Here is a 12,635-nt window from a genome sequence, read left to right as displayed (position 1 = left end):
GCCAGGGAGGAAAGGGGAGAATCGAGTGCCGAAAATGATAGACCCATTTGAGAACTGTTTCTTATGTGATTTACATAATGTGTAAGAGGTTTACTGAATCTTTAAAGAGAATTAGGTAAGAGAGACGCTGAAGAAGGAATTGAGAAATGGTCAGAAGGGAAACAAAGTAACCCAAATATAGTAACTTTGTATTTAAATCAAGGAATTTTGGAGTGGAGTTAAATGGAGGATAGTCAAATGGAGATTAGATCAGTTGGCCACAAAAAGTTTGGAAAACGTTTCCTGATGTAGAAAAGGAAGCGGAATTAAGGAGTTGGAGTGTGTGTGTGTGTGTGTGTGTGTGTGTGTGTCTGTGTGTGTGTGAAGATTTTACTTCCTCGTCCATAAACATTTTCCTAGATCATTAATTCATTCAACAACCAGTTACTGAGTGTCCACTATATATCCAGCATTCTACCAGGCAGGAGCGTCTTATTCTTCAGCGCTTCAATGTAATGGAAGAAGAGACAGACCTGTTAACAAATAATGGTAGCCCTGTGACAAGAGCTGTTATAATAGGTGGTGCCCTGCCTGCTGTAAGAAATCTCTAGACTAGACTCTGGAGAAAGGAGGGTTGGAAATGAGTTTGTAGGTTTCCTAGAGAAGGTGAGATCTGAACCAACTGTTGGAAAATGAACTGTAGAAGAAGACCAGGCAGAGAAAATAGTTACAAAGACTGGAAGCAAGGCAGAACAAGGCATTTCAGCATGATTACCGCTCTGGCTTTCAAGAGGTGGACTGTTAGAACAGATAGTTGAAAACTAGGAAATTTTGCAGTGCCTGGCATGTTATACTAAGTTGGAGCTTAAATGTAATCCTAAAATGGGGAAGTCCGAAGGACTTTAAGGGAGTGAAACAGCTGGGTTTGAATTTTAAAAAGGTGAGTGGTAGAGTGTGAAAAAAGAATTGGGCTGGGAGAGACTGAAGATTCTTAAAGACTTCTAAAATAATTTAGAAAAAATGTGAAAGGTTTGTTGCAGTGGCAATGAAGATGGAGGGAAGAAACTCGGATATTTGGAATTTATAGCTCTTAACATCATGTAGCACTATAAGTTTCCTGTTGTTTCGTCCTTCAGCACAGATGATAAACTATTTTACTGGCTAAGACTTTTTTTTTTTTTTTGGCAGAACTGGGGCTTGAATTCAGGGCTGCACACTTAACTAATCTTTGCTGGACTTTGCTAGGCAGGCGTTCTATCACTTGAACCTCTCAACCAGCCCTGCTTTGTCCTGGATTTTTTCTCTCGGTACTATTTGCCCGGGGTTGGTTTGGAACCGCTATCCTCCTCATCTCTGCCTCCTGAGTAGCTAGGATTATAAGCGTGAGTCACCGGCACCCTGCTGGCTAGGGCTTTTGTACTCATCCTTCAGTGATCACTCAGTGAGTGGCAGAGTTGCATTTGGCGAAGGCTGGCAGAATGTATTAGGAAATATAGTAGGGAGAGCAGGTTGGATGGGCTCAGACGCTGAAGGAATATGCCTAGAAGAGGGTTAAGAGAAGACAGAATCAGGACAGAAGTCTATGGTCGGAGACGAGGAAGAAGAATCTCAAAAACCGAGGTCAGCATAGGCTACATAGTGAGACCCTAATTCCATAAAAAAAAAAAAATCTCAAATCCCCATTCCCCACTTTTTCCATTTGCTCCCGGGAGCCCCACTAGCTACACAACCCCGCGGCCGATTTTCCCGCCACTTGCTCACGGCTCCACCTCTCGCTCTCAGTGGATAGAAGCTCAACTCTAGGCCACACCTTCTCCTTGGCTCCACCAGCACTTCCCCGCCCTCCGGTCCAACACTTGGAGAGCCACCTTCTTTTGCTAGGCCACACCCACTTCGGAGTCCCCCCCCTGGATGCAGGCTTCTTGGGTCCACCCCCGGCCGCCCCGCCCAGTCTTTGCGCGGCCCTCGCCAGAGGGCGCAGCGCAATCCCCCTCCGCCGCCCGCTGGCTCGTCTGTCGCACACACCCCCTCCACCCCGCGCGCTGGCAGTTCCAGCCTACGACGCCTCCGCTCCAAGCCGGAGGGGCTGCGCCGTCTCCTACTCTCGGGGGATCGGGGGGCCCCCGATGGCCTCGGTCGGGTCTAAGAGGCGACCCGTGTAAGCAGGCGGGCGTCATGGAGGCGGAGCAGCGGCTGGCGGCAGGGGCCGGCGAAGGGACGACCCCTGGGCTGGAGGCGGCGCCTCCCGCTGCTCCGGCTCCAGCGAACGCAGCCTCAGGTCCGATCCCTGGGTCCGCGTCGGAGCCTAAGAGAAGGCAGCTCGGGACGCTGCTGCAGCCCACGGTCAACAAGTTCTCTCTTCGGGTGTTCGGCAGCCACAAAGCAGTGGAAATCGAGCAGGAGCGGGTGAAGTCAGCGGGGGCCTGGATCATCCACCCCTACAGCGACTTCCGGTATTGAGGGCCCAGCAAGGAGGGTGGAGGACACCGATCCCACCCTCTTGGGCAGCAACGCGGATCGGGGCCCGCCCTACCCTCCACAAGCACTTCATTTCAGGCCCAGGGTCCCTGAGTGCAGCAGGAGAGTCGCCTCCCCCAATCGAGCCTGGGAATTCCTGGGCAAGGGTATCCCTGGTTGGAGGTCCTCCTGACTTGTCAGGCTGGGGCACCAGTAGGGACAAGTAGACATCAGGGAATCTCCAGAGTCCTGGTTTTCCCACTCCAGGAACCCCGTACCCCATCTCAGGACTACCTGAGTTTGGAACCTCTGCCTCCTCCGGTCCTGTTTGCTGGGGATCTGGAAAATTATGTCATACCCAGGACTCGGGGTCAGCTTGAGGGAGAACCCGAGCTCTGCTATCTCCCACCTTCTACTCCCACCCTTAGCACCTGCCTAGTTTAGCTAGGACAGAAAAGATAAGGACTCCGGAGGGGCAGGGGGTCCTGACTGCCGCTTTGGTTGCTGTCCCTGGTGCTGAAAGCGGGGCGGGGCCAATATTAAGAGCGATTGAGGCAGGAAAGTAGTGGCAAGACCACAGCCCAGGTGATTCCCAGAGAGAAGGGACAGCGGTTGGGGGTGGGGCCATTTTACAGTCCCCATCAGGCTGTACCTCTGCATCAAGGTCGCTAGGGGAAGAAGCAGCCCTGTCCTTGTGGGGGAAATGAAGGACAGCTTTTGGATGAGGTTGAGATCTGAGCACAGCTGCTAAACCTGGGGAAGGAAAGAAGTAGAAAAGGATGAGGTGTGAGTCTGGAGCCTGGGAACACAATTGGAGACCCAGACATTATCTTGCATTCACAGACATCCACACTCCCTAATGTTCCTCTTGCTCCCATTGTTCCTTCCACTTCTCTCTTCCTTACAGCCTCATTCCCACCCCTCCAGTGCACCTTTTCTAGTCTTCCGTTGATCTTCCTCTCCCCCTCCATTTCACACTCAGTTGTATTCCCAGAAGCCATATCCCCCTTCTGATTGCGCTTCTTCTCCATCCTCTCTACTGCATCACCCACAGGGCTTGTGACCACCAGTGAGTCAGGCTGTGAAGATGCTCAGATGGCTGGGCAAACCTTCCCTCCCCTCTCCCAATATCTCACAGTACAGGATTTCTCCTCAGCAACTCTGGAGAGAGAGGAAGAGGGGTCAAGTGTTTGTTGTTGAATGAAGGCACACAGCCTGAGGGGCTTATTGGAAGCCTGGATTTGGGAATCACCAGACTGTCTTGGGGACTGAAAAGATTGATTTTGCAGCCAGAGTGAGAGGGAGCTGCGTTTTGGATTTATGCTGGGATTAGATGTGTCCTAGAATTAAAACCACCATAGATAATTGAGTCCCTCAGATTATTCAGTGATTTTCTCTGAATGAAGGCTTCACCTGGCTCCCTACTGACCTCTTCTTTTCACAGCTTCTCCCAAAACATTGTAGCTTGCCCTTGCCTGGGCTCAACTAGAGTCCTGGGGACATACTCAGCGGGCACAGGGAGGTTAGAGAAGGAAAGGAGTGACTGCTGCCTCAGGATTGCCTGTGGAGCATCTCTGTACCTGCAGCCATCTGAAAGGCTGTGGGGGAGGGGCATCCTTGGAAAGCTCAGTTCAGATGGGAGGCAGGGTAGACCACCCCTCCCTGGGACACAGATGAGCAGATCCCCACAGAGAAACACCAGCACCCTTGGGTCCAGCGGTGTTGGAGAAGAGGATGAGGTCCTAGACTAGAATGGACAGAAGGCTAGAAATGGGAGATGTAGCAACCTTTTCAGAAATCTGGGGATAAAAGTTGAGTGAGTCATAATACCAGCTAATGCTTGTCTAGCACTGTCACAACCATGGTCTCAGTGGAAAAATTTCAACAACGCTGTGAAGTTAGTATAGGGCATTCTATCTGTTTTTACAACTTTTTAAATATTTAATAATTGTGACATGTCTTACACAGTAGGGATGAATATATACATTCATATATATATATATATATATATATAATTATAAAGCAAACTTTCATGTAACAACTATCTATGTTAAGAGGTTGCACATTTCCAGCACTGTAGAAGCCCCACTAAGTGGTCTCACATTTCTTTTCCAAACCCACTATTCTTTTTTTTTTTTGGTACTGGGAATTGAACCTAGGGCCTTGAGCTTGCTAAGCACACATTCTTATGACTGAACTACTAGCCCAGTATTCTTTTACCATGCTCATTTTCTTACTTTTTAAAAATAGTTTCACCATTTTCTATGAATTCTGAAACAATTATTTCATTTAATTTTGTGTGGTTTTAAGCTTTGTATAAGTGGAGTCATCCAACATGTATCCTATGTTTCTTTCCTTTTTTGCTCAAGGATTAAATCTGTGAGATTCATCTAAACTGCTGAATGTAGGTGTAGTTGGATGGTTTCATGGTTGTATAGTATTCCATGCTATGAATACATCACAGCGTATTCATCTTTTTTTTTCTTTTTCTTTTTATGGTGCTGGGGATGAAACCCAGGGTCTTGCACATGCTAGGCAAGCTCTCTACCACTTTGTTACATCCCTAATCCCTCTACTTGTCTTATTTACCTACATTTTCTACTGACAGACATTTGGACTGCTCCAAATTTAATCTTGCTATAAACATTCCTATTTATATATCTCCTGGGGTGCATGTTTCCTCTGGGCATATATATACCTAGGAATAGAATTTTTGAGTTGCAGGGAATACAAGAGTTTAAATAGATAATGCTGAGCTATTTTCCCAAATGGTGGTCTCAGTTTTCACTACCAGTGACTGTAAATGGTCATTCGATAATTCATTCTTGTTCACTTTCTTGACTGTGCCAGACTATCTTCTGTCAGTGTAGTGGCTGGTGAAATATCACTGTGGACTTAATCTGTATTCCATTCCCACCGTAGGTTTTACTGGGACCTTATCATGCTGTTGCTGATGGTGGGGAACCTCATTGTACTGCCGGTGGGCATCACCTTCTTCAAGGAGGAGAATTCCCCACCCTGGATTGTCTTCAACGTCCTCTCCGACACTTTCTTCCTGCTGGATCTGGTACTCAACTTTCGCACAGGCATTGTAGTGGAGGAAGGTGCTGAGATCCTGCTGGCCCCACGTGCCATCCGCACCCGCTACCTGCGCACCTGGTTCCTGGTTGACCTCATCTCCTCCATCCCAGTGGATTACATCTTCCTGGTGGTGGAGCTAGAACCTCGGCTGGATGCTGAGGTCTACAAAACAGCGCGGGCCCTGCGCATTGTTCGTTTCACCAAGATCCTCAGCCTGCTGCGGCTGCTCCGCCTCTCCCGCCTCATCCGCTACATACACCAGTGGGAGGAGGTGGGGCGGGGAGGTGGGCAGGGGGGGCTCGCAAACTCCTGGAGGGAAGGCGCTATGGGTGGGAGTTCTGGTAACTTTATGGGATGGGGCAGAAGGATGCGGCTTTTGTGGGTGAGAGGTTTGCAAAGTTGGTGGAAGAGAAGCAAGGACAGGAGAGAATGAGGGTCCAGGGAGTGAGGCCTGGGGTGCACAGCAGCTGTACAAACACATTAAAGTTAGTTGATGGCTGGGTGTGAAGAAGAGGAGGCTGTAGCTACAGTTTCAGGGCAGCAGAGTTCAGTGGTTAGAGTACAGACTCTGCAAGCTCATTGCCTATGGTCAGATCCCAGTTTATCATTATTGTATATAGATATATACACAGATTCCTCTTCTATAAGATGACTACATTAAATACACATATATTATATGAAAGGCTTGTAAGGATTACAGGAGCCAATGTGTGTAAAGCACTTCGAAAGGCATCTGGCATACAGTAAGTTAGCTGTTACTGCTACTGCTGTTGGAAGGGAAGAGGACTGCCGGCACTCATCCTTGTACCTTGTGAAATGCCCCTTCTCTTTTCCAGGCTGTGCCTGGGCTACTTGTGCAGTAGACCCATTTGGTTCTCTGCACGGACACTTATTGTGTGATTCTGATCACAAAACTGTCCTGTTTTCTTATCTGAAAGATGAGAATAATAACACAACCTATTTTATATTAGCTATATATGTGTGCTATAAAATTCTGTACAAACAAATAATAGCTACATTTTTTTTTTTAATTCAGGGAGGTTGGGGCAAGGGAGAATTTCAGAATTTGCAAGGCTGGGTCTGGAGGAGGACAGCAGGGAGGGGTTCCTGTCCACAGCAGCCCCTCCTCGGACTCCTCAGATCTTTCACATGACCTATGACCTGGCCAGCGCTGTGGTTCGAATCTTCAACCTCATTGGGATGATGCTGCTGCTCTGTCACTGGGATGGCTGTCTGCAGTTCCTGGTCCCCATGCTGCAGGACTTCCCTCCCGACTGCTGGGTCTCCATGAACCGCATGGTGGTGAGAAGTCCCCATAGCTCTGCTACTCCTGGGCCTTCTAAGGCTATTCTGCCTGAGCAGTGGGAATGGTCAAAGGGACTAGGAGGTGGGAGATGATCAAGAAAGAAGATAGGAGGAGGTGGGTGGGAGGGAGGAGAAGGGAGATTCAGAAGACATGCTTGTATGTTGGAGGGAGCAGGCATGAAAGGGAGCCTCTGCAGAAACTGGGTCCCCAAACTGCAAAAGAGGCCCCTTTTGCTTCAAGGACTGAAGAACCAAACAAGTGCCTTCTAAGAGGAAGTTCTGAAGTAGAAGAATTGAAAGAGAAACGGGGGCAGGTGGAGAGTGAGGCTCTGAGGGGCCCATGCCTAGCTCTGCAATATACTCTCCCCCCAGAACCACTCATGGGGCCGCCAGTACTCCCACGCCCTGTTCAAGGCCATGAGTCACATGCTGTGCATCGGGTATGGGCAACAGGCACCTGTAGGCATGCCCGACGTCTGGCTCACCATGCTCAGCATGATCGTGGGTGCCACATGTTATGCCATGTTCATCGGTCATGCCACTGCCCTCATCCAGTCCCTGGACTCTTCCCGACGTCAGTACCAGGAGAAGGTCAGCAGGGACAGGAGAGGGAAGGGGTGGTCATGGAGAGGTACTGGAGATTGGGTAACTTCACTTGAGGCCCATTCTGATGGGCGTCTATGTCCTTTCTTGTCCCACATCCATTTCTCTCATGGCTCTGTGTGAACTATTTCCTTGTTTGAACCTATGCCTTTGTCCTTGAATACCTTTTCTGCTCACATCTGGGTTTTTCTGCAACTGCTACATCTTCCCTGTATCCACCGTTATCCATATGTCCTCTGTGGCCCTGTGTATCTTGTTTCACCCTTCTGGGTCTGACCTGTGTATATGACCTTCCACCCCACCCCTCCACTTTTCCACATCTGTCTGTGTCCTTTTCCTCCTGGCAACGGGTTGGCCCTCCAGTACAAGCAGGTGGAGCAGTACATGTCCTTCCACAAGTTGCCAGCTGACACGCGGCAGCGTATCCACGAGTACTATGAGCACCGCTACCAGGGCAAGATGTTCGATGAGGAAAGCATACTGGGCGAGCTAAGCGAGCCGTTGCGAGAGGTGGGACCGGGATGGACCCCAAGGGGGTCTCTTCAAGGATCTGGCTTCCAGGGGTGCTGTCTTGAGGGCAGGAGGGTTGGTCAGCTGTGCTCTTATAGGAAATAAGGCCTGCAGAGGACCCTATGGGAGGCCAGGGATTTGTGGGGGGGTTTATGGAGCTAGGGTCTTTTTTAAAGGTCTTATAGCGATAAAGTATATAGAGGCTGTAGGGATTTCTATTTGGGGGAATGGTTCCATGAGGGTCTCTAAAGGCAGGAGCTTGGGGATGGTCCCAGGCCTACTGCAGCATCCCCAGCCTCTTCCAGATCTTGATCCCAGGACTGGGGCTTCTAGAGACAGATGAGCTGGGTGGGGGCATCTTGGGGCAGGGGGCACAGCCTGCCTGACAGGCCCCTCCTCTGCCCAGGAAATCATTAACTTCACCTGCCGGGGCCTAGTGGCCCACATGCCACTGTTTGCACACGCTGACCCCAGCTTCGTCACCGCGGTGCTCACCAAGCTACGCTTTGAGGTCTTCCAGCCAGGGGACCTCGTGGTGCGTGAGGGCTCCGTGGGCAGGAAGATGTACTTCATCCAGCATGGGCTGCTCAGCGTGCTGGCACGTGGCGCCCGGGACACCCGCCTCACTGATGGATCCTACTTTGGGGGTCAGCAAGGCTCAGGGAGGGTGGGGAGATCACAAGCACTGGACAGAGGGCAACTACTCCCTAGGATCAGGGTCCCCACCTAACTATACTACAGAATCATAGCGTTCCAGACCCTCCCCAGGCCTACCCAGTGGCAATCTCCGCATTTTTAAAAGGTCTCAGGAAATTCCAATGTGTACGGCCAGGTTTCAAACTACTGTGCCAGACTTCCTTTTAGGATTCCTAATTAGTGAAATCCAAAGGTCTTACAAGTTGAGAGGAAGATAGGAATGAAGCTTTGGGGAGCTGCCCTGGTGGTATGATGCAGGGACCCAGCCTGTGGTAGTGGGGGCAGATCTGACAGCTGCTGCCTGGAGTGAGAGGGCTCATATAACCTCTCAGCCCCAAGCCACCTACCACCCTCCAGTATCTCCCTCACATTCTGCTTGGTCCCCTTTTGCTCTGCTTTCTCCTTCAGGGAGCTCCTTGGTGTTCATTCAAAGGGATGGGAGGGGAGGGTGCAAAGAGCAAGTTGCCCTAGATCTCGCCCTGGAGATAGGCAGTAGGGTTGGGAGTTAGAGTGGAGTGCAGTAACTGGGAGTCTGGGGGCCAGCAAAACCTGCCTATTTGTCAGCTTTAGTTTGGAGAGAGTGGGAAGGCAGGGAGCAGACATCCAGAAATTGTGCAGGTCTGGAGAGAGAGAGAATGCTTTTTTTTTTAGAGTATTTAGGGACCTTGGGGTAGGGGGTCATTACTAGTTTCTCCCAAGTCTAGGGAAGGCTCTGAGAATGTTGGGTCATCTCCTACAGACCTAGTGAGAGGGAACTTTGGGGACAGGGATTCTAAGCTTCTTCCCACCTTCTACAGAAATCTGCTTGCTGACTCGGGGCCGACGCACAGCCAGTGTGAGGGCCGACACCTACTGCCGCCTCTACTCACTCAGTGTGGACCATTTCAATGCTGTGCTCGAGGAGTTCCCCATGATGCGCCGGGCTTTTGAGACCGTGGCCATGGACCGGCTGCGCCGCATTGGTGAGGCCTGTCCACCGGGTCTGCCCCGGGCCCGCTGACCTTACCATCTCCGTATCAGGGAGCCAGGCTCTGTGCTTTGCTGTTACAATCCAATCCACATTCCCAGGAAATACCGCCAACCGTGACACACTATCTTTATCCCCCCTCGGTGTGTTACACTCCTGTCCTCACGCCCTGAGTCCTTCTCCTGAGTACCAGCTTCTGAACCTGTCTCTGATTCATACTCTTCCTCCAACCCCAGCTTCTTCTTTTATTTTTCTGGCAGTACTAGGGTTTGTACACAGAGCTTCACACTTGCCAGGCAGGCACTCTACCTCTTGAGCTACGCCTCCAGCCCTTTTTGCTCTGGTTATTTTGGAGGTAGGGTCTTACTTTTTTCCAGGCCAGCCTCCTATTTTATTCTTCCCACTGTAGCTGAGATGACATATGCACATCACAACGCCCAGCTTTTTTCTATTGAGATGGGGTCTCATGAACTTTTTTTTAACCCAGGCTAGCCTGGAACTGTGGTCCAGATCTTGGCCTCCCAAGTAGCTAGGATTACAAGTGTGAGCCACCAGCACCCGGCTTGACCCCATCTTCTAACATTCTCTAGTACCAGCTTCATACTCCCGACTCCCATCCCCCACCCTCCACTCCATCTTGTTACCCTCACACTCTTTGATGTCCAGCTTCCATCTTGGATTCCTTCCCTATTCTAACTTTGCTCTGGGACACCTTCTAGGCAAGAAGAACTCCATACTGCAGCGGAAGCGCTCTGAGCCAAGTCCAGGCAGCAGTGGTGGCATCATGGAGCAGCATCTGGTGCAACACGACAGAGACATGGCTCGGGGTATTCGTGGCCTGGCTCCGGGCACAGGAGCCCGGCTCAGTGGAAAGCCAGTGCTGTGGGAACCACTGGTACATGTGCCCCTACAGGCAGCAGCGGTGACCTCCAATGTGGCCATAGCCCTGACTCACCAGCGGGGTCCTCTGCCCCTTTCCCCTGATTCTCCAGCCACCCTCCTTGCTCGTTCTGCTCGCCGCTCAGCAGGCTCCCCAGCCTCCCCACTGGTGCCTGTCAGAGCTGGCCCTCTGCTGGCTCGGGGGCCTTGGGCATCAACCTCTCGTCTACCTGTCCCTCCTGCCCGAACACTCCATGCCAGCCTATCACGGGCAGGGCGCTCCCAGGTGTCTCTGCTTGGCCCCCCGCCAGGAGGAGGTGGAAGGCGGCTAGGACCTCGGGGTCGCCCACTCTCAGCCTCCCAACCATCTCTGCCTCAGCGGGCAACAGGTGATGGCTCTCCTGGGCGTAAGGGCTCAGGAAGTGAGCGCCTGCCTCCCTCAGGGCTCCTGGCCAAGCCTCCAGGGACAGCCCAGCCCCCCAGGCCATCAGCACCTGATCCAGCCACCCCCCGGGGTCCCCAGCTCTCTGCCAATATGTGAAATCTTTGGTTACACTGGCCTTAGCTCTTAGGGTGCAATAGTGTGTGCCCAAGGGCAGATGCCCCTTGGAAAAGACCAGGGGGACCTGAAACACTGCCCTATGGGAATGCCTCCCCTTATCACCATGAAGATGTTCTGTGTCCTCAGCCTAAGTAGCCCCAGCCTGTCTGACATCCTAATCCATTCACCCATTTGTCATATGTACTAAGTACCTACCATGTTCAAGTCACTGTGCCAGGCACTGTATGTCTTCACTGCCAAGTAGAAGTGACTCAGAGCCTTCTGAAAAGGTATTCCCCTGGCCACAGTCCTGCCAGGTGCAGGCCTGGGCGCATGACCCTACCTAACTACTACAAGTACTTGCCACTGCCATCACTGCCAAGTAACCAGACATCTCTGTTCCCCTGCCTGCGACCCTGCAGGTTCTGCCTGGAGTGTTTATCTTCCTGTCCCCTTAGCATAGCGGGGCACTGTCAATTACTTGTGCCCCCATTACTGCCAAAAAATGTCTCGGGTCCTGAGCATGGGCATCCATCTTTGGCCCTTTTACTGCCATCTGTGGACCCTTCCTGTCTGCACGGTGTAGGAACACACATCTCTCACCAAGTTCTCTGCAGTCTCTGTGTGGTAAAAGTGTCTTTATAAACTGGGAGCTGCCTCTTCCCTCTGCCCCTGCCCCAGTGATGTCCCCTTTAATGCTAAGGGACACTCAGCATCTCCTTATGTAGTGTGCCCCAGGTTGGGGGCAGGTGGCTGAAACTTTATGTGACCTTTCTTTTTTCCCTCTATTTATTTGTCTTATTTATTATCATATATTGATTTTATTTACTCATTTACTATTTTGACTTATTGTCAGTTCATTTTGTGTACCCATTCCTTTGTCTGTCCTTCCCCCTTCCTGGTAGGGAGATGGGAGGAACAGGAGGAGGCAAGGCCCCTCAATGCCAGCTCTGTGGTCCTTATGCAATGCCATCAGCAGCAATACTCAAACCCTTTCCCTATCTAGGTAGTGGCACAAGGGGCCAACCCAGAAGAAGACTGTGTTTACTTTGGGTTTTTCCCTACTGAGTACGCTGCTGGTGCGTGAGTAAGGGGAAGGCCTGTGGCATCTACGAACAGATAAGGGCAGGCCAGCAAGCCACTCTGCCTTCTCAGGGACAAGAGTAAGCCCTGTCCACCAATGCTGTCCCCTTTCCTATCTGCAGCATCAAAGAATGTGGGGCCAGGACCCTAAATCTCCTTTTGTCCTGGGTGCGGAGTTCTGGGTTCTTGGTATGTGGGAAGTTTTTATAATTGTTCCTAAACAGTTGGGTTTAAAAAGAAACTAGAGAGACTCATTTTGGCTCCTGATTTGTGTGCGGGAACAAGATGGGTGTGAAGGAATTTCTGGATGCAGGGGAAGCATTTGACCCAGCAAGGCATGTGCCAGACATGAGAATGGGAGCAGTCTAAAAGCCCAGCACTGAGGTTGTGAAGTCAGTGACAAGAGCAAGCCACCTGTCTCTCAGTTCTACTCAGCATCTGTCCATCCCAGCTTTCTCCAAAGTGTGGCACTTGGTGTCACTATCAGTCACCATGAAGGGGTAGCCTGCCCTGTCTTGAGACCATCAGGAGGAG

General features: G+C 51.0%; 1 protein-coding gene across 2 annotated transcripts; it reads left to right on the top strand.

Annotated features, from left to right (window-relative positions):
* Positions 1 to 1,952: 1,952 nt before the first annotated feature.
* On the top strand, positions 1,953 to 12,598 carry Hcn3 (hyperpolarization activated cyclic nucleotide gated potassium channel 3). 2 transcript variants are annotated; one of them, XM_020166101.2, is made up of 8 exons: positions 1,953 to 2,432; positions 5,359 to 5,788; positions 6,658 to 6,819; positions 7,195 to 7,413; positions 7,789 to 7,935; positions 8,342 to 8,582; positions 9,429 to 9,593; positions 10,318 to 12,598. In XM_020166101.2, exons 1-8 carry the CDS (start codon positions 2,155 to 2,157, stop codon positions 11,016 to 11,018), a joined length of 2,343 nt encoding a protein of 780 aa, XP_020021690.1. In that variant the 5' UTR covers positions 1,953 to 2,154; the 3' UTR covers positions 11,019 to 12,598. The 2 variants fall into 2 exon arrangements, with proteins under 2 accessions (XP_020021690.1, XP_073904019.1); XM_074047918.1 differs by lacking the exons at positions 7,195 to 7,413; positions 7,789 to 7,935; positions 8,342 to 8,582; positions 9,429 to 9,593; positions 10,318 to 12,598 and having other exon boundaries at positions 5,359 to 5,801; positions 6,658 to 6,807.
* Positions 12,599 to 12,635: the final 37 nt, after the last annotated feature.

Source organism: Castor canadensis, chromosome 11 (genome assembly GCF_047511655.1).
Source record: "Castor canadensis chromosome 11, mCasCan1.hap1v2, whole genome shotgun sequence".
Classification (NCBI taxonomy): Eukaryota; Metazoa; Chordata; class Mammalia; order Rodentia; family Castoridae; genus Castor; species Castor canadensis.
The sequence above is the reverse complement of the archived record's forward strand: the minus strand, read 5'-3'. Positions and strand labels throughout refer to the sequence as shown.

What these genes read in the sequence shown, in the direction of transcription:
- Hcn3 (XM_020166101.2), top strand. Translation starts at nt 2,155, where the DNA reads ATGGAGGCGGAGCAGCGGCTGGCGGCAGGGGCCGGCGAAGGGACGACC. An exon ending in TCTCCATGAACCGCATGGTG is followed by an intron (nt 6,820 to 7,194) that starts GTGAGAAGTCCC and finishes CTCTCCCCCCAG; the next exon opens with AACCACTCATGGGGCCGCCA. An exon ending in GGACCGGCTGCGCCGCATTG is followed by an intron (nt 9,594 to 10,317) that starts GTGAGGCCTGTC and finishes GACACCTTCTAG; the next exon opens with GCAAGAAGAACTCCATACTG.